At 41.5% G+C, this 20,107-nt stretch overlaps 1 protein-coding gene across 5 annotated transcripts in view; it reads left to right on the forward strand.

Moving 5' to 3' along the window:
• The window catches only part of IMMP1L (inner mitochondrial membrane peptidase subunit 1), a 72,464-nt gene that overhangs the window by 35,293 nt on the left and 17,064 nt on the right, over nucleotides 1–20,107 (forward strand). For 2 of the 5 annotated variants that reach the window (XM_024194950.2, XM_024194949.2), the window contains 4 exons: nucleotides 6,369–6,525; nucleotides 6,697–6,830; nucleotides 7,698–7,786; nucleotides 9,084–9,210. In XM_024194950.2, the coding sequence (XP_024050718.1) occupies nucleotides 6,726–6,830; nucleotides 7,698–7,786; nucleotides 9,084–9,210 (321 nt within the window). In that variant the 5' untranslated portion in view covers nucleotides 6,369–6,525; nucleotides 6,697–6,725. Of the gene's footprint in view, nucleotides 1–5,490; nucleotides 6,526–6,696; nucleotides 6,831–7,697; nucleotides 7,787–9,083; nucleotides 9,211–20,107 lie in introns of those variants that run through there. The other 3 variants (XM_024194951.2, XM_024194952.2, XM_029911418.1) reach the window with 2 other exon arrangements.

The raw sequence follows: 20,107 nt of genomic DNA on the forward strand, positions 1-20,107 counted from the left end.
GTCCCTGGTAGGATTAAACTTGATTTGTAGCTGTAGGATTTTTTAACAGATGTATTATTGGACAGGGAATAGGGGGCCACCAGCACAGCGAAATTGGATCACAATTGGCATTCTCAGGGAGTCCGCTGGCTGCTAAAACAGCAGCTGCATGTGGATTTGACTTCTTTCAGGTGAAGCGACTTCCAGTCATTTGGAAAGGATGGGATGAAAAGGAACCTTGGTGATAATTTTGATGTCTGCAAGATTTAGTACCAATGTAATGGGATTATCGGTAACACCTTCACTGCAGAAAAAGCCACCTGGTGCTATAACTGGCAGCAACTGAGAACTAATCCTTTCCCATCTCTTGGATGTCATTCATGAAGCTCAAAGTGATTTCTTTCCTGCTAGCTGTGATTAATTTTATAAACAAAAAAGTCAGGTGACAAAGGCATAGAATATGTAAGAAAAATGAGCAGAAGATATTAGTAATTGCATTTTGTTTTCTTTGTTGCAGAATATAAACTATGCTGTTCTTATAAAATATTTATTGTGTAGAATACAATTTAATATGGATGTGTAACTTTTTCCATCAACCTCTTTTTTTCAGCTTAAAAACTAAGAGTCAGAGTTCTGCAATAAGTACATAGCAATATCTGGAATTAGTCATAAAATATTAACAGTATTTTATGCTAATATTTGTGTGATAAGGATGTTTATACAGCAAATGCATTAAGCTGTCAATGGGTCTCTGACTTGAATGTTTAAATAACTTTGGTTTTAATCATGAATATTGCTTTTATGTTTACATCTGCTGTAGTTGCCTGCTGTCAAGACAATGTATTGAAATGAACGATTTGACTAATATGGCACCTGAAGATGCTAAGATATTAATCTTTTTATAATTAATAAAATGCTATTTAAGTGTGCTGCTGAATATTTTTTCCAGGGAAATGTACATTATGTGATCTTACTAATGTGCAAGAGCACAACAATAGTAGTATTAGTGCCACAGTTTTATTTTAAAGAAGTTAATGAACCATAAGTTTTTGTAGTTGATTGGACTATGCCGTAAATGTGTCGTATACAAATGAAATAAGATTTCATTGAAGTCTTACTGTTTAAACTGAAAACTTTGTTTGGGGATTTTAATTATTTTGATATTCATTAATTAATATACTACTGACTAAAATAGTGAAGGGAACTCTATGAAATTATCCCATTAATTGTAAAAAACTATGTATAACTATGTCTGAACTATATTACCACTGTTGTGACATAAATGATCTTAAATACTTATAGCACTCAAGTGATTTTGGCATCTTTGTAAAGAATATCCTATGTCCTGAATATTTCACTATAATTCACTGTTCCTCTCTTACACTGTATGTGAAATAGGAGTAATAATCTCTCTCTACTTCCGGGGGTAGTGGAGTGAGACTTTACTTAAATCTTGTGAAGTGCAGAGAATTATTAAGGCCAGTCAGTAAAAGAACTGGGAACAGAACTTGTGACCTCTTGGCTTGCTGTACATTTCCCTTGGTTAGGGGGCAATTTTATAATGGCTGTTGCAGCAGTAGGTAGAGCAATTGCCATTTTACCAGATTCTTTATTTCCTTGAAAACTTCAGAAAGTGTTGCTGGTCAATTCAGAGTTAGTCAGGGGATGATGGAGTTCAGTAGGTATGTTCTTTACAAGCTTTGAGAATAAATTTATGGCATGTGCTTGGTATGGTACACTACCAAGTATGTAATAGCTTGGTGAAATAAAAACAAGTTTCTTCTCAGATCAGGGAAGTGACACTTGTGATTTTTAATTATTGGAAGTTGCTAGCCCAGCCAGTAGCCCCACAGTAGAACTTTGTGTTTCTCTGCAAGAGACCCATGTTTTCTTAATGAGAAGTCTTTCTTTACCAGTCCCTTTTGAAAATAAACTCTACACCATTTATCAATCAGGAAGGGGGCACAACACATTGGCTCTTTTTTTACTCTCCTGCTTTTGCTCTTATCACTGTTGTGTGCTTCTATTTCCCACACTGTTAAAGTTAAATATTTTTATATTTAATGTAGTGCAACCAAAAATTCTTTAATTTATAAAATTGATTTACCTGTTGTTTATTGTAGACCATCCACAAGTGGCTGAGGTCTTTCTGCTGTATTAATATAATCATATATTAACATGATGTTTCAGAATTAGATCAGTCTGAAGTCTAATAACACTGGGGTATTTTTGTTAGGCTTTTATGATGACTTCTGGCTGAGGCAGCCTCTCTAGCAATTACTGTAGGAGATAAATATTGCTATTGCAACTTTTGCTAGAAATGTTGTGGTCATTAATTCACACTTGTCATATGATTCTAATCGATCTGCCACCACTCAGTCTTCCTTTTATCACCTTAAAAACATTTCTAGGCTAACAGCCTTTCTCTCTATGGAATCAAGGCTTTAGTACATACTTTTAAATATTCTAGGTTGATTAAAGCCAAGTCACCTTTCTGGGTCTCCAGAATGACTCTTAATGAAATTGCAATTAGTTCAAAATGGAGTTGTTCAAGTATCAGTTTACACAAGGTCTTTGGCACATACTGTGTTCCAGACATTACATGCACCAAATTAGGCAAATAATTAATGTTAAGATTTTGCTTGATGATCTACAAGGTTTTTCATGATTTGATTCCTTTATAAATTAGTGAATTTCTACCCTTTTATACACTGTCTTAGCCACTAGTTGTGAAAAAGTTTTTTGTTGGTAATTTCACCATATGACTGAAATCTTTTTGGTTACATTCTGTTCCACTGTTGTGAAATTTTTTGCCTGGCTAAATTAAGTATACTAAATCATTGCTCATTTAAGTTTACCATGATGGTGATCTTTGATATGAAAGGTGTTAAGCAAATGCTTTCGGAATAAGAAACTACAAGAAAAAAATTGTCAAAAATATTTTTGTCGATATTATTCTGCTTTTTATGTATCTTTACAGGTAAATACTAAATACAAAGCAAATCTAGGCTTTAGTTCTATCTTTATTCAAGTAAAACTCCCATTTATTTCTATGGGAGTTTTGCTCAAATAAAATACACAGTGTTTAACCCTATGTTAATGTAATCCTATATTTCCCCATTTAAAATTAAGTGTCATAAAATACAGAAGTGAAGATTTATACATCAGTATTAACTAAGCCCGAATGCACATAGATAATATTTTTTTTCTTTATTTTATCAAACATGGAGCAGAGGGAGAGAAATACTGGCCTCATTGAAGTCAATAGTAAAACTCCCATTGTCTTTAAAGGGCCAGGATTTCATCCAAAATGTGGAGTTTGGTTGAGTTAATGTTCCTGTAGAAGCCTCTATTTCTTGTTTGTTTGTTTGTTTGTTTGTTTGAAATAAATTTACCTGTGGAACCTTCACGCTGCATTAACTTAATATTTTTAAATCTGTTTCCTTGATAATTTTGGGAAGAGTGGGGTGGGAAAGAAATGTACATGTTACCATAATTACATTTCAGTGTTTCTAATTAGGCTTAAAAGTTGTCACTTTCTCTCCTGGTTTGACTAGAATTTTCTTGAAAGGCTGGGTCAACAGAGCAGCAGAATATGTGTTTACATAGTGTTGTCTGTATTTTGGTAAACTAGAATTATAGAAATTTAAGGTGTTAATCATAATAGGCTTTCTTATTTACTTAAATAGGAACTCTGGAAAACTTAGAATTTAGATAATACTATATTGAACAATGCACCAAAAATATGGACACACCCAAAAACTTCAGGATTCTCAATTTTTTTCATATCCACAATTTTATTATTTTCCTGGTGTCTAAATAAAGCCTCTGTTAACAAGTGTGGGGTGCTTTTTTCCAGTGAGACTGATGCATTCTCCCTCATATTAGGTCTAGTTATGGAAACCCTTACTCATGTGAATGGTCCTTCTGGGTATGTGTACACGGCAGAAAACAAAAACAAAACTGGCAGTGAGTCTCAGAGCCTGGGCTTACAGACTTGGGCTTGCACTACGGTACTGAAAGTAACAGCATAGGCATTCACACTTGGACTGGAGCTCAGAATCTGAGATCTGTCCCCCTTTCTAGGTTTCAGAGCCCAAGCTCTAGTGCGAGTCTGTAGACCCAGGCTCTGAGACCTGCTGCCACCGGTGGTTTTTTGCAGTGCAGTGTACCCACTGAAGTCACCTTTAAAGGACAGATTGACCACTGCATTATTGCAGTTTTCTGCCAGTATAACTCCTGTGGTGAATTGGGCTATATAAATCTTTGTCATTGCTAACAAAAACAATTCTCTCTGTGGTTGTGAAGTGTTTCTTATTAAAACTAAAATGTAATACCAGCATATGAAAAAGAACTGTGGTTAAGACACAATCTCTTTATTTGATTAAAATATCACATCAGTATTATGTTAATATATTAATCTATCATAATCTTACAGACTGCTTTTAAAACATAAAATCAGACCCATTCCCTGTTTCAAAGAGCTTACAGTCTAAAGTTCCGAACTCTTGTTTTGACTTCAGATCTGAGGGCACCAATTACTTTTCAAGAGATATTCAACACCTTGTAGGATAGAACCCTAAGAAGTTACACAAGACACAGATGTCCTTTAGTAAGGTGATAGAAAATATTTCATGGTAGCCAACATAAAGTTCATTTTAGCTGAGAAATGAGCATTTTATAGTGAAAGTTAGCTGTTAGGTCCTGATTCAACAAAGAATTTAAGCATGTGCTTAAATGCTTTGCTGGATTGTGAAAAATACCACTTACAACACACCACTAATTTTAATAAAGTGAATAAATATATCCCAGGGATCTCAAACTCAAATCACCACGAGGGCCACATGAGGACTAGTACATTGGCCTGAGGGCCGCATCACTGAAATCTTTTCATACAATGATAGAAAAGTGTAGTCAAACATGAAAAAAAGAGTAATATAGAAGAGTAATATAGTATGCTATTAAAAGTCAAAGTAGTAACTTTTTAAAAACTGTAATGTGAAGAGGGGTTTTAATAAAATATAAACACCTGTAACTATTCCTTATGTGGTCAGTAACACTGATGATGATATAACAGTCTGTCAACATAGCTGTAATGGCAGGAACTTTTTAAAGTAACTATTCATACAAAATATGTTGCCACTTTTAACAAACATTCTTCCCAACTACTCACAGCAAAGAATCATACATGCTGAACTTCATACCTCAGACTGCTTGTCTAGTCCATGAGGCCCCACCCCTTCCCCGCCTCCATTTCAACCCCTTCCCCAAATCCCGTCCCCGCTTCTTCTCTGCCTCCTCCCCTGAGCGCACCGCATCCCCGCTCCTCCCCCCTCCCTCCTGGAAAGTCCTAAGTGCTGCCAAACAGCTGTTTGGTGGCAGGAAGGACTGGGAGGTAGGCAGAGGAGTGGGGACATGGCACGCTGGGGAGGGGGCGGGGGGTGAGGGGAGCTTGGCTGCTGGTGGAGTCAGCACCTATGTGGGCTGCAGGAAATAACTCCGTGGGCCACATGTTTGAGACCCCTGATATATCACCTCTCTGATACATTGGTACTCTCTTATCTCCTAAATTCATTCTATGTGGTGGATGCCACCTATATGGATGACTGGTGAGTCCTCATCTGCTAGTAATCCAAGTGACAGCCAATCCAGAAGGAGAGATTTTATGCCCAGTACCACCACCTCCTCTCCTGACTTGCAGGCTTCTCCAGTTCTCACTGAAAGAAGATGGTTTGTCTCTGCTGAGGCACCATCTTATTTCCAGGTCTCAGTAGAGCTTCTGAACATGGACCAGAGTAGAACAAAACAAAAACTCCTTCCCAGAAAAATGATAGCTGAAACTGCCCCTTCTATGTGCTTCTCCTCTGCAGTCTTTGGCAGTGAGTCCATTCTACCCCAGACATAAAACAAGAAATACTGTATTCTCAAATCTTTTAGCTGGGGTAGTATGTGAAGAGAGAGCTGGTCTTTAGCTTATGCAGAACTCAAATCACTAAGGCTTTTTAGATCAGAACCAATACTTTGAATTGCATCATGGCAGCCTCTTGGGTCAGATGTAATATGTTCCCTGTGGGCTGCCACTTCTGCACCAGCTGAAGTTTACAAATGGTTTTCAGGTGTAGCCCCCAATGAAGTGCTTTGCTGAAATCCAGTATCCAGGCGAGAGAGGCAAAAAATAACTGTGCCAAGTTCCACATCTAAACGGAATGATCACAACCTTCCAGTTAAGTACAGATAGAAAGTATACTTTTAACCAGTGGTATCTGGACATCCAGCAAGAAACCTTAGCTGCAATCTTGTGTAACAAAAGCCGCAGCCCAGGGAGCAGAAATTCTCTGCCATTTCCAGCTATTACTTCCCCATGCCTAACCAGCTTTCCCTTATTTCAGTTCTCATCCAGACCATTTCAGTTATATGCTGGGCATATCAGTCAACTGCACTTTCTTCATCGAGTGAAATAGTCATAGAGCTGTGTATTATCCACACACTGTTGGGATTATAGCTCAAACAGCACACTATTCGAAACCACAAGTGCTGTTCAGCTCAGTGAGTTAATATTTCCATTATTTCTAATAATTTGCTCTTTGTCTTCTCATTAATTTGGAAATATTACATATGGCTTCCTTTTTAAAAATAGAACATATTGAACAAATACAGCATGTTTTTTTTTAAAAAAGCTTATTGACTAATTATGTACCTTTTATTAATATCCTTTAGGGCCAGCTGCACAACAGTAACACTGTGCTATGCTTCGAGATGTCATGGGAAAAACCTTTCGACTTCTGGGGTATACCATTCAATATGGATGCATAGCACACTGTGCCTTTGAGTACCTTGGAGGAATTGTTGTGGTAATATTTATTTTCATGCTAATAAGGATAATGGGTTTAATCAGAACTTTATTTTAATAGTGAAAAGTTTTAGTAGTATCAGCATTTTAATTTCTGTTGTATCCGCAGAAATTAAGTATCATCATACTTAATTTCTGCGGATACAACTTCTAAGTCTATTAGTGTCCAGTTTTGTTTGTTTGGTTTTTGTTTTGGATTAACTGAACAGCCACTTCCTGGCTGCAGGAGTTGGCCTCATTACAGGCCTAATATTGCAAAGTACTTAGCTCCTCAAGTTCCACTGAAGCCAATGACAGTTAAAGGCATTGAGCACCTTGCAGAAAGTTGGGACCACAAATAGCTCTTTAAAAAAGCATTTTTTCCCAATTCTGCTCTTAGCGCTACCAGCACTAAACCTAGTAAACCTGGCACCCCAGAAATTGGTGGTAGTTGATATTGTAGAGCTACTGTCACAACTTCTTTGCCACTCCCTCTCATAATGGCTGAGGAAAGGAGCAAGGCGGGAAGACCCTGCAGATTCTCCCCACAACTTCCTGATGATCCTTGGCTGCTGTAATGGCCTTTTGGGATTGTTGGCAGCTGGTGCAGTATAGAGCAATCTTTTTGGAGATCAGAGTAGACTGATGCACAATGTATTGATATTTCCATAACACTTAAGTTGTGGGAGCTCAAAAGGAACCTTTATACACTCCCTTTTCAAATGTGTCTCGTACTCCTTGGCCACACCTAAAGAACTAGTCTATTGTTTCCCCCCAAATTATAGCTTTTTGGTGACTTGTTTGCAAATAATTTAATCTCTTAAGTATTATGCAAGTTAAAATATTTTGCAAATAGTGGTTTTTTTTTTTTTTTTTTTTTAATTTACAGTGTTCTGGACCTTCAATGGAACCAACAATTCAAAATTCTGACATTGTCTTTTCGGAGAATCTTAGCCGCCATTTTTATTGCATTCAGAAGTATGTTGCTTTGTTTAGATTAATGTTTAGTTTTCTAAAGTAATGAATATCTCTCTGTCTATTGCCTTTCCAATGTATTTCCTATGGCAACTAACTGTCTCTTGTCTTTTTTCCTGTATTCATCTTCTTTTAATTTGTTTTTGTAAGTGCCAGTCTCATTTCACTTTATTTCTAGAAGAGAAGACAGATTAAAAGTTTTGCTTTTAGTCTCACAATACAAAATTACTTCACTCAGAGTTCTCCTGGGACGTAGTGCATGTCACTTTTGGAATTTTGGCCAAAAGACTGAAAATCCCTTGTGTCCTTCCAACCATGTTTCTCACACGACCATCACACTGAATAAGACTTCCTATTTTCCATTTATCTTGTCCTATATGTGGAGCTGCTAGTATTGTTGTTTCCAGACAGGAAGTTAAGGGAGAGCTTCTCACCAGAAATGATGAAAGTACCATTTATTATATTGTCCCCATGCCACCTTATTATTTTATGGAGCACTGCATGTGTACATAGTGGTCGTTAGCCACATAAAAAACAAGGCCCTTTCCCTGACTATTGTAGTTTACAATCTAACACATGCAGAACAAGGAGTAATGGTCTCAACTTGCAGTGGGGAAGGTTTGGGTTGGATATTAGGAAAAACTTTTTCACTAGGAGGGTGGTGAAGCATTGGAATGGGTTACCTAGGGAGGTGATGGAACCTCCTTCCTTAGAGGTTTTTAAGGTCAGGCTTGACAAAGCCCTGGTTGGGATGATTTAGTTGGGGAATGGTCCTGCTTTGAGCAGGGTGTTGGGCTAGATGACCTCCTGAGGTCCCTTCCAGTCCTGATATTCTATGATTCTAACTAAGGGATGATAGGGTAAACAGAAGTAGTGTAGGGGATAACAGACTCTTAGAAATAGACATTGGAAGGTTTCCTGAAAGAAGAGGGTTTTGTAGAGGATTTGAAGAAAGTTGGTGTGTATACAAGAAACTGGAGGCTGATCTGTGTATAGTAGGCAGCAAACACACTGATGTAAATGGTTTTTACTTGTTCAGGGCATTGTCAGATGACGATCAGCTGTATTTTTGTTATTCAAGTACTATAAATTCAATCTCTTCAAATGTGCTTTTTAAAACATATATAGAATAATTGGTCCTTTTAGCTGAATTGTCATGGAAAAAAATGGAGATTATAGGCAGTGGTTCTTAACATGAAATAATATTCATTTAATTGAAAAAATATGTAATTATTAGTTGTGTATATATTCATTCAAAGATTGTTCTATACTGACATTTCTTTACAATTTGTTCCCCCAGAGGTGATATTGTAATTGCAAAAAGCCCAAATGACCCCAAATCAAATATCTGTAAAAGAGTAATTGGCTTGGAAGGAGACAAAGTCTGTATAAGCAGTCCTTCAGATTTCCGTAAGAGTCACAGTTATGTAAGTATACCTTTCTCTTTTGTAAATCATATCAAGAATTACTTAATATGCAGTCAACATTATTAAAGTTGAAGTTTCTTCAAAACTTCATATTTAAATATTGATAATTCTTGATGATGTGTAGCTGACTTTTCTTATGAAATTTTATTCTTAATGTGCATTCTTGTTCACTGTATGTCAGACAGTCTTCACAATCGGCATCTAGTGCTTGAGTCCTAAAAAAATGAAGTGCTGGAACTGCCAGCTCCCCGCTGTGGAAGGAGAGATGGCGGCTCAGTAACTAGGGGGAACCGAGGGGGACTCTCTCAACATGGCTCTCAGCTGCAGGTTACTGAGCCACCACTTCTCCTTCCAGAGTGGGCCCAGAAGTGGAAGAGTTGGAGGAGGCAGCATGAAGGAGATGTTTTCTCTGCCTCTTCCATCTCTTCCACTTCCAGGCCCACTTCAGAAGGAGAGATGGCTGTTTCTTTCTCCTTCTGGAGTGAGGAGCAGGGTCAGAAGTACTGGAATGCTATTCCAGCTCCTCCAAAAAGGGCTGGAACACTGTTCCTGAGCATTCCAGCATAATTTGAGTGGTGGTTCTCCATATCTATAGCAACTGGAGGCAGACCAGATCTTTACTCTGTTCTTTGCTTGGAACTGCCTTTCTGGAAGAACTTTCCAGAATTTTCTGCCTCCAAATGTACAGATGGCAGACTCAAGGACTCCCTTTTATAGCAGTATTTTCTCAGTATTTTGAAAAGAACTTTGACTAAATTTCACACCGGTTTCTCATTGGCATCGAGGAGTTTTGCTGCAAAACTACTATTTTTTTTTTCCATTTAGTTTTCTGAAAAAGCACTTTGTCTGAGACAGCAACAGGAAGCAGAAGGGCAAGAAATGTTCCCCATTGCTCACACCATTTCCCAACTAGCATGTTCTCCTAGGAAATCCTTAAACTTCATTGCAAGGCTCTGCTGTAAATAATTTGAGTTGAATAGCACTTTAAAACTTATATCTCGTTAGTGTCCATAGCTGAAAAATACTATTATTCTAGAATATTCTTCTTGGAGGGCAGTCCAAAGCCTGGGCTCAGAGCAAAGATTTGGTCCGTCTTCAGTTGCTATGGAGACAGGAACACTCACTGAAAAGACTGTCTCTCTGACCTGGAAGGTTTTATAAAGAAAATTCACAGGTAAGACACCATTCTCCTTTATCCCATAAATTATAGTGAACAATGTTTTCTGAGACTAAGGGCCTGATCCTGTGAGGTGATTAGTAAACTCAACTTCCACTGAAGATAGATCTCAAAAGTAGTCAATAGTTTACCTAATACCTTTTTATGTTACATATTATACATTAATATATTTGATCTTTTAAAATTTATCCTGGTAAGTGTACTGTACTTTGGTACCTCTCAGTTTGTTGTATTAGGCTATGTGCATATGTATTGTATGTATGTTGTATTAGGCTATGATTGAATATACGATCAGTACATTCAGTCATAAACTCTTTAATGAGCAAAGACTATTAATCATGTTGAATATATGTTGTTTTTGTTAGACTGCCAAATTCCTTTCACAGGAAAATGTTAACATAACCTTACAGTATTTTAATAATTCGCAATAAATAGTCCAGTGTGACGGTGTTTTTATTCTTATTAAAATGTACTACTTTTTCTCCTTTTATGGGGCCAGGCTTTGCAGCACTTAACCTTGTTTTTGGCTAAACTGTTTGTAAGCGTGTTTGTTGGGGGGAGTCATGACACATTGAGTGACTTGCGAAGCAAGAAATACCAAGGATTGAGCAAATTAGTACCTTCCCCCCCCCCTTTCTTTGATTCTGGTGTCCACCAACTAGTGGCTAGATATTATAGTAAGCTTACTCGGTTAGTAGAGACACTATCTGATACCAGTAGGATCTGTGTAGCATCTTTATCACAGTTGAGACTTCAGTTGCTTCTAGGAAGCTGCTGACTCTGTGAGCCAGAAAGAAATGTCCTCCTATCCATTTCTGTAGGAATTGTGTTCAGCTTGCATCAGCTAGAAGCAGGAGCGGCGCCAGGGTTTTTGCCGCCCTAGGCGGCAGCGCTCCTCCTCTGAGCATTCGGCAGCGGGAGTCCTTCCGCTCCGCGTCTTCGGGGCACTTCAGCGGCGGATCCCGGAGTGAGTGAAGGACCCGCCGCCGAATTTCCGCCGAAGACCTGGAGCGAAAGGACCCCCTGGCGCCAAATTTCCACAGAGGACAGCAAAATGCCGCCCCCCAAATCCTGCCGCCCTAGGCGACCACCTAGGGTCGCTTAGTGGAAGCGCCGGCCCTGGCTAGAAGTTACTGTTGGCATATCTTACAGATTCTAAGCTTGTGATCTCTTTGCTCATCAGTACCACTATACCTGGGACCTAAGACCTAAGTGTGTTCTAAAATCTAGTTCTACTACCCTCCCTAAATTTATTCTTGAATTCACTTCTGTGTGTAAATGGGGAGGAGGGTATGGGATCCTTTATTATTAGGCACTGCTATCACTTTAAAAACAGTGCTTCTTTGAGAAATGGAGGGAAGAAAAGAGAGGAAGATAGCTGCTGATCACAAGATGGCACCTCATCAGAAGAGTGAATCTACAGTTTGAAAAAGTCTATTTTCCTTCCTTGTTCATTTCCCCTTTGGCATGTTCAAGCATTGCAAACGAGTATTTTACCTTTAATACAAATTCCATCAAAAATGTATCATAAATCAAGTTGACTAAAACAAAAAAAATCATCCTTGTTTGCCAGATTCTCAAGCCATGTCCATATTATGAATTGCCAGGCTCCTACACCTCCCCGTCCCATCCCATCCACCAGAGTACTTGTGGTGTTAGTGATCTTAAACCAGCATTCATATTTTTTTCATAGTAATGGCCTTTTCTCTTTTCCCAGGCATTTTCTTAAATTATTGAATTTAAGATTTAGAAGTTTCTTTTTAGCTATAAATTGAGTCTGGCAGGAAATAGACTATTCACAAAATTTCAGATATTTGGACAAATGCATAGTTGTAAAGAATATCAACACTTACGATGCAGTGAAATTGGGTCATGGCATGTTAATCCTTGTTAAATATGTAGCTAATTTTAAATTTTTACAAATGAGAGAGAGCAAACAACAGTATAACCAGACAGCTACAGATCTTAAAGATGAACTGGAAAGTTAAAATGAAAACTGAGTGAAAGTCCACAAATATGCGTTGAATTGCCCCACAATGAAATCCTTCTCGCCTTGTTTCTACTACTTGGTTCTCTGAAGACATTCCAGAATGTCAGCATTATGACATCAACTACTAGAAGTCTCACTGTAACAGATGATATTTGATGTCACAGAATGGTGGCATTCTGGGGTATGTTCAGAGACTCAAAGTATCAAAAAGGCTTAACAATTGCAAAAAGATGTTAGTGTAAGTGGAAACATTTATTTCTGTGTAGAGTAATCCATATTCATCATCTATTTCTGGACATAACTGAATTTTTATTTTTGCTTTTCAGTGTATTTGTATGAACACTAGAGCCATTTGCTCCAGTACTCTAAAAGTCCACCCATCATCACCTGTAAACAGTGATTTATGTAACATTAGAAAAGTTTCTCACTGAGAATTTTACAATAGAATTTTAGACACGGTAATTTGCTTAGCCAGCATTTTTCTATGTTATATTTGTATTTGAATAAAAGTTTTCCCCCTCACAATCTAGTTTCTCCTACTTGATCATTGCACTGACGTCATAATGCTATATTTGACATGATATTCTTTAATTATGGACATAACTGCAATACCTTCTGAAGCACACTGTCAGTGAATGTTGCCCTCAGTCTCAAATTCAATACAGGATCAAATAAGATCTTTAATATTGCTGTAGAACTCCTAGCTTCTAGATTTCCTGACTTCTACATGCTTTAAAACACTCAGCTTTATTATTGTATTAAAAAAAATTCCATTTAGTTTACTGATATGAGAATGTTTTAGTAAAATGATTTTTAAAACCATTTTTAAAGGGTGAACTATCCAAGGCTGCACTTTGCCTCTTATCATGAAAGAAAAACAGATTTACAGGGGCATTTCTTTCTGAAAATATACCGATCACAAGTATGTTTCTGAGCTGGCTGGCTTTGACACCAGGATACATCTTACCATTAAAATTTTTTTAAGAATGTGGGTGTATATATATTCTTCTTTGAGTGCTTGTTCATGTCAACTCCAGTCAGGTGTGTGCATACACACGTGCACAGTAGCCGGAAGATTTTTCCCCTAGCAGCAACTGTAGGGTCAGCCTGGGCGTCCCTTGGAGTCGTGCCTTCATGGCGCCCATTATAGAGCCCTGCTGCCCCTACACCCCCTCAGTTCCTTCTTACCATCAGTGACAGTAGCTGGAACTTCCCCTTGCTCTTCTCTTGCTTCAGCAAGTGGATTAGCAGTGCTTTATATCCTGTACATAGTTAGTTTCCAGTAGTTAGTATCGTTTAGTAGTTCTTGATAAGTTTCAGATAGGGGTGGTTCCCTCCCCCCCCCACCATTCCCCCTCACATTTGTTACCGGGGCATGCCGCGATCCCCAGGCTTTAAGACTTGCCAGATTTGCTCGAAGCGCATGCCAAAAAGTGACCCCCACATCTCCTGCTTACGATGCCTGGATGAAGGTCACCAGAAAGACCGCTGCAAGATCTGTCGGGAATTCCGACCGAGAACCATTCAGTAGAGGGAGTAGCGTCTCAAAATTCTCCTTATGGAGGCAGCTCTCTGACCTCAGTCGGATCCAGGCGCCAGGGATCCTGCTCCCAGCATGTTAACTTCGGCGCGAAGCACTCCGGCGCTGTCTTTGAAGGATCCAGCGCCAAAGAAAGATGCTGGCAAGGAAGCTCAGCACCGTCATGGAGCCTCTTGGGGACATTCCAGCCTTCGGCACCTGTCCCAATCGCCGGCATAGAAGAAAAAGAGGTTGGAGAGAGGCTGATCTCCCTCAGCAAGACCCATGGACCAGCCACCAGTGGCACCTCAGTCAGGCCACGGCTCAGGGACTCAGAGTGGGGCCATGTTGACGCCTGCCCAAGCAAGGCAGTCAAGTCCGGGCCTGTCTTGCTCACCACACCCATCCTACCATTTCCGTCCACCCCAGAGACTTTCGAGGCGGTGAAGGACCTAATGAGGCTCACGGTGCTGTTCTCGCCGCCAAGACAGAAGAGTGTCTTGGCACCGCAGGTTCCATCCCGGCACCCCGTGCAGTCAAAGGGAAAGCTGGCGATGATGGCACGCTGATCCTCATCACCTTGGCACCCTTCTACTCCAGCACCACCATCCAGGGAGCGCAGTTGGTTCTATGCTTCTCGACGCTCTAGCTTGAGAGGAGCAGCGCCACTCTGGTTCTCCTACTCGGAGTCGGACTCATACCGCTCCGACTATAGCAGGAGCAGAAGATCCTCCTCCTGGCATCATAGGCGGTCCCACCCAATGCAGTGGGCCCCTCAATGGCAAAATCCACCGCAGTGGCCCTTTTGGACTTCGTGGGCTTTCCATCAAGCCCGGGGTCACAGACAGGGGTTCCGCTTGGGTGCAGCATCAGTGGCATCTGCGACGTTCATTCCGCCACGATTGGCACTGGAGCCAGTGCCTCAGTCGTTAACACCAGCACCGACTGCGGCACTGACATCGACCACTTCGGCACCGGAGGAATTAGCGACCCTGATTGCGGCTACGGCGCACCCTCGACACCGCCTCCGTCATTGGCTCTGGCTGCGATGGTGCCTACAGGAACCCTAGCACACATGCTCCACTAGGCACCGGCACTAGTGTGGGGCCCAACGTCAGCACCGACACCCATGCCTGTCACAGCACCGGGACTAGGCCAACTTACTGCAGTTCCCACAGAGTGAAGAGATCCCTTGGGTGGGAATGGTAGGGAACAATCACCTCCACTGGTGCTCTCCTTCTCCTCACCAGATGAGGCCCTGCCCAGCCCTGCCCATATCGCCTTACCGCTGATAAAGAAAATCATGGACATGACCAATACCCTTTGGCAGACCCCGGCCTCACTGCTACCTACGGCAAAGTGCAATGAGCTCCTGTACTTTGTGCCCTCCAAGGGCTATGAACACCTCTATTCCCACCCTCAGCCTGATTCCCTGGTGGTGGATGCCGCTAACCAGTGGGAGAGGCAAGGATTTCAAGGCCCTTCGCCCAAGAATAGGGACGCCAAAAAATTAGACGGGCGAAAGGTTTACTCCACGGGGGGACTGCAACTCCGAATATCCAACCAGCGGGCCATCGTCAGCAGGTACTCCTACAATGCCTGCTCTGCCATGGCTAAATTTACAGAGTTGCTCCCCTCAGACTGCCGCGCTGAATTTTCGCCTTTGGTTGAGGAAAGGAGACTGATCTCCAGAGCATCCCTTGAGGCGGCACTTGACAGGGCAGATGCGGCAACCAGTTATGGCTACTGGAGTGAGAAGGGGCTCGTGGCTCCAGGTTTCTGGCCTCTCCTATGAGGTACAGCAAACCATCCAAGATCTGCCTTTGAGGGTGAGACTCTCTTCTCAGAGAAGATGGACAAAAGGCTAAACAATCTTAAAGATTCCAGAGCCACCTTCAGATCCCTGGGCTGCTATACTCCTTCAATGCAGTGGAAACACTTCCACCCGCAGCCCCAGCAGTGGTTCGGTCAGCAGAACTGCCAAGACGGGTCCAGAAGGAGGAATTGGAATGGCAGGAGAAGGCCGCACCAACCCTCTGGCTAGGGCTCAGGACAACTCAAGCCATCTTCAGGGGCCAAGCCGGCCTTTTGAAGGCACAGTCAATGACAGTGTACCACATGTGACAATGGATCCACCCCGCCTTACCTTCTCATCCCGACTAATCCCTTTCTACCGTGCATGGTCCCGTATCACCTCAGACCGATGGGTGCTCCAGAGCCCTGGACCCTTTAAATTGCTGGCCCGGAGCAGCTGCTCCCTTTGCCCCCTCCCACCCGTCGGCGGCCGAGGGGGGGACAAAAGGGGCAGGGACCTTAAAGCACTGCAGGGTCCTTTGCCATCGGCGGTCCAGCGCTGCCGCGGCAACGGTTTATGTCCCTGCCCTTTTTGCTGCCCCCTATCGGCAGGGCCACCGATGGGGGTGAGGGGGGGTGGGAAGAGGCAGCAATGTTAAAGCGCTGCTGCAGCAAAAGACCATCCTTAAAGTGCTGCTGCGGCAGCACTTTAACGTTGCTGCCCCTCCCCCCGTCGGCGGTAAAGACATACAACACATTTCCACTCCGCACTTCCTGTCGATTTCTATGTCAGTGAGTTAGTGAGCAAATCTGTAGTGCTACATAGCAAGTTCCTGTACCGTGTGTTAACGAGTCTCGCGTGTTAAATAGGTAGCACTGGGAGGCATGGCGCTACCGCATGTTAAGCGGATTCGCGCATAAATGGGTCTGTACTGTAGTTTGGTAACTGTCTTTCATTTATTGGTAGAGGGAAGTGTTAACAAATACATAGAGAAATAAATATACTTTATTATAGTAGATGATTTCAGTAAACACTTCCTTGTAAAGATTCTTTGCTACTTTATCATAAGAAAATGTGGTTTGACTTGTAAAGTATAAAAATGGAGCTTATTTGAGGTGACTCTTCTGATATTTAAATGCATTATAAAACAAATAATCTTGTAATTTGTTCAGTTCAGTTGCAAAAATCTAAATCTTGGGAGTTAGTAAGAAAATGGCTTGTTAACAATTAAAATTTGGAATACTTTTTATTAAAGTTATAACAAAACACTAGCTAATCATGATTTAAATTTTCTAATTCCTTTTTGTAAAACTCTAATATGTAAACCAGGATTATAATTCAAATCCTGAATATCCTATTGTTGTTTTTGCCTTTGTTTTAATGCCATTTACCTTAGCTTTAATTTCTTTTGTACCAGATGTTCGGTTACTGCAGCTCTTATTTACAAACTGAAATAGTGAAAGGGAAATCATCAGAGTAAAACAGCTTGTACATCATAAGCCACCAATATGCTAAGCCCTTGTGTCACTTAAACAGAAGTAGTACCTAATAATATCATTTAATACAGCTAAGGTCTGTAAATAAGGAACTTGCTTTTTGCAAGTTATAGTGATAAAAAGCTGAGATACAAATCCATTTCTCAGCAACACTCCCCTGATAATCAATCACAAAACACTGCTAATGCTGTGACTCTAGCTGATGTGGGGGAAATATGTTTACTTTGTGCTAAAGTGAGGTTCATTGCGGAGATGACATGGGCCTTTCATCCTGTAGCTAACTCCAGAGCTAACATAATTCTGAAGATAATGTGCCTTATTATGTTTACACATATGAGAAGTGGTCTTATTCAGAGCTGTTAAGTCTCAAACATAGTCTGTGTCAAATGCAGTGAGCACTTTTAATATGAACACTGAGAATAATTTAATGTTAATGTAAACAATATATTAGTTGCTGAGACCTAAAATTTCAAAAGACGCTGTTAGTGATTTTAGGATCGTTTGGGTGCTCAAGTTGGTACATTGAGCAGTTTCAGAGATCAAGTTCTCAGCAGTCTAGCGATCGGCCTCTTTAAAGTGCTCCAGATTGGGCACTCAGTAATTGAAGAACCTCAAATCACTAGTTCTTCTTTGAGAACTTGTCCATACAGATCCCATTATAGATGTATATGCCCCATGAATGCAAGCCTGGAATCTTTTACCCAGCAGTGTATTTCGCAGCTGAGTATGCCCCCTGCATGGGCATAAAGGGCAGAGCAGCCCTAGTCGTCACTATGTGTTGCAGCAAGATGGAGCTTAGGGTGACCAGAGAGCAAGTGTGAAAAATCGGGAGAGGGGCTGGGAGGTAATAGGCACCCATAGAAGACAAAGCCTCAAATATCGGGATTTTCCCTATAAAATCGGGACATCTGGTCACCCTAATGGAGCTATACAGTGTCACTGTCTGCTTCCCCATTAGTATCTTAAATAGTATTAGGACAGGGTTTTTAGATACTCTGTGTTGCTGATTTTTAGTACGATGTTTTACTTAGTGCCCATTTGAAAAAAATATTTTAAAATGTATTTTTTTCCTGACACTGTTTGTATTGATGGTGCAGGTCATGGCTAAGTCTCTATCTCTGGGCTTTAAAATCTGCCCTGCTTGTGAATCAGGTATGTCTGTGAGTGATGGGTGTACACAGATTGTTGCTAGAGCTAGAGGGAATTTTTCAGGAAAACATTTTTTCATAGGAAAAGGGCATTTCATCAACATAGAAACTTTTCACAGGAAAGGGATGGTTTCGATGAATTTCCCGTTTAAAAACATTTTTGAAAAATGTTTTAAAATTGTCAAAACAACCTACTTTGACATTTTCAAAATTAAATGGTCCATTTTTTGTTCAGAAATGTAAGTTATTTTGTAGGGGGGTGAGTAAAAAAGTTTTGAAATTACTGAAACAAAACATGTTTGACCCAGTCTGAATGTTTTTTCAGATTTTTGGTTTGCAAATTTTTTTGAGGTTTTGACTTTTTGTCCTGATTCAGGATGGGAAAATGTTTCAAAATCTCAGTGCTTGCAGGATGAGAAAAATGTTTTTGCTCAGCTCAACTTGTGATGCCCGTTTAAAAGTGTTTTTAATGGTGAAGTCAATGAGAGGAATGTTTTAGACTCTGAAGTTTTTCCTCAGAATAGTCTACTGTTTTGAAACCTATGCTATGAGCTAGGAGGTCTTCTGCCTCTAAGAGACCTCTTGCTTCTCAAAAGCTTGCTGAGCTTTCCCTTCCATCCTCCTCAAGTCAGTGAGTGGCTCCTACTGCCTGTGGTAGGAAGTAACAGGGATTTTCTGATGTTGCTTGACAGTGGTCACCATCCCTGGTACTAGACAAGAAAAAGTCTGTCTCATCATTCTAAATTTCCAAGCCAGCTCCTTCCAAACTGGATCGGCACCATGTCACTTCAGAAACTGGAATCCTGCTCTTCCCTTTGGTATCACATCAACAATCCCACTCTTGGATGTTTCTCCAGTTTCTACTTGCTCTGTGTCCCTTCCAATACCAGAACCAATGATACAGATTATGAAAATCTTGCTATGACTATCATCTGCAGTACCAACATCTGTTTCTGAGACATTGGAGTCTGGATTTCCTTGTTCTGTTGCAACTCCTCAGAGAGCTGCATCATTTCTGGAGGAAAATCTGCTTGTTTGCATCATCATCATTTCATAACAGTAGAAACACTTCTCCTAGATTTTCTCTTTGTTGTCTCAGCCTCGTTCCTGAAAGGGATTAAGAAGGGAGCCCCTCTCGTGATAGATCCCATGCTTTTGAGAGGTTTCAAGCATCCTGATTTCCACCTTTATGGCATCATATGCCTGCCCATTATGGGATGCAGGGAATCGGGGTGCAGGAGGGGTGCAGCAGGGGGTTCAGGGCAGTGGGTTGGGGTGCAGGAGGAGTGCGGGGTGCAGCAGGGGGTTCAGGGCAGGTGGTTGGGTTGCAGGAGGGGTGTGGGGTGCGGCAGGGGGTCAGGGCAGGGGATCGGGGTACAAGAGGGGTGCAGCAGGGGGCTCAGGGCAGTGGGGAGGGGTGCAGGAGGGGTGCGGGGTGCGGCAGGGGGTTCAGGGCAGGGGGTCGGAGTGCAGGGTGCGGCAGGGGCTCAGGGCAGGGCAGGGGGTCGGGGTACAGCAGGGGGCTCAGGGCAGGGGGTTCGGCTGCATGACGGGTTCGGGGGGCGGGCTCTGGCCCGGCGCACACCGGAGGCAGGGCAGGCTCCCTCCCTGCCTGTCTGCTTTGCCCTGCCCCCGTGCCACTCCGGGATGTGTGTATTGCTGTTGCTTCAGGCACCGCCCCCAGCATCTCCCATTGGCCAGGAACGGGGAACCGCGGCCAATGGGAGCTGCTGGGGGCGGTGCCTGAAGCAACATCAACACACACAGCAATG

Source organism: Terrapene carolina, unplaced genomic scaffold, assembly GCF_002925995.2.
Source record: "Terrapene carolina triunguis isolate 2854851 unplaced genomic scaffold, T_m_triunguis-2.0 Scaffold96, whole genome shotgun sequence".
NCBI lineage: Eukaryota > Metazoa > Chordata > Testudines > Emydidae > Terrapene > Terrapene triunguis.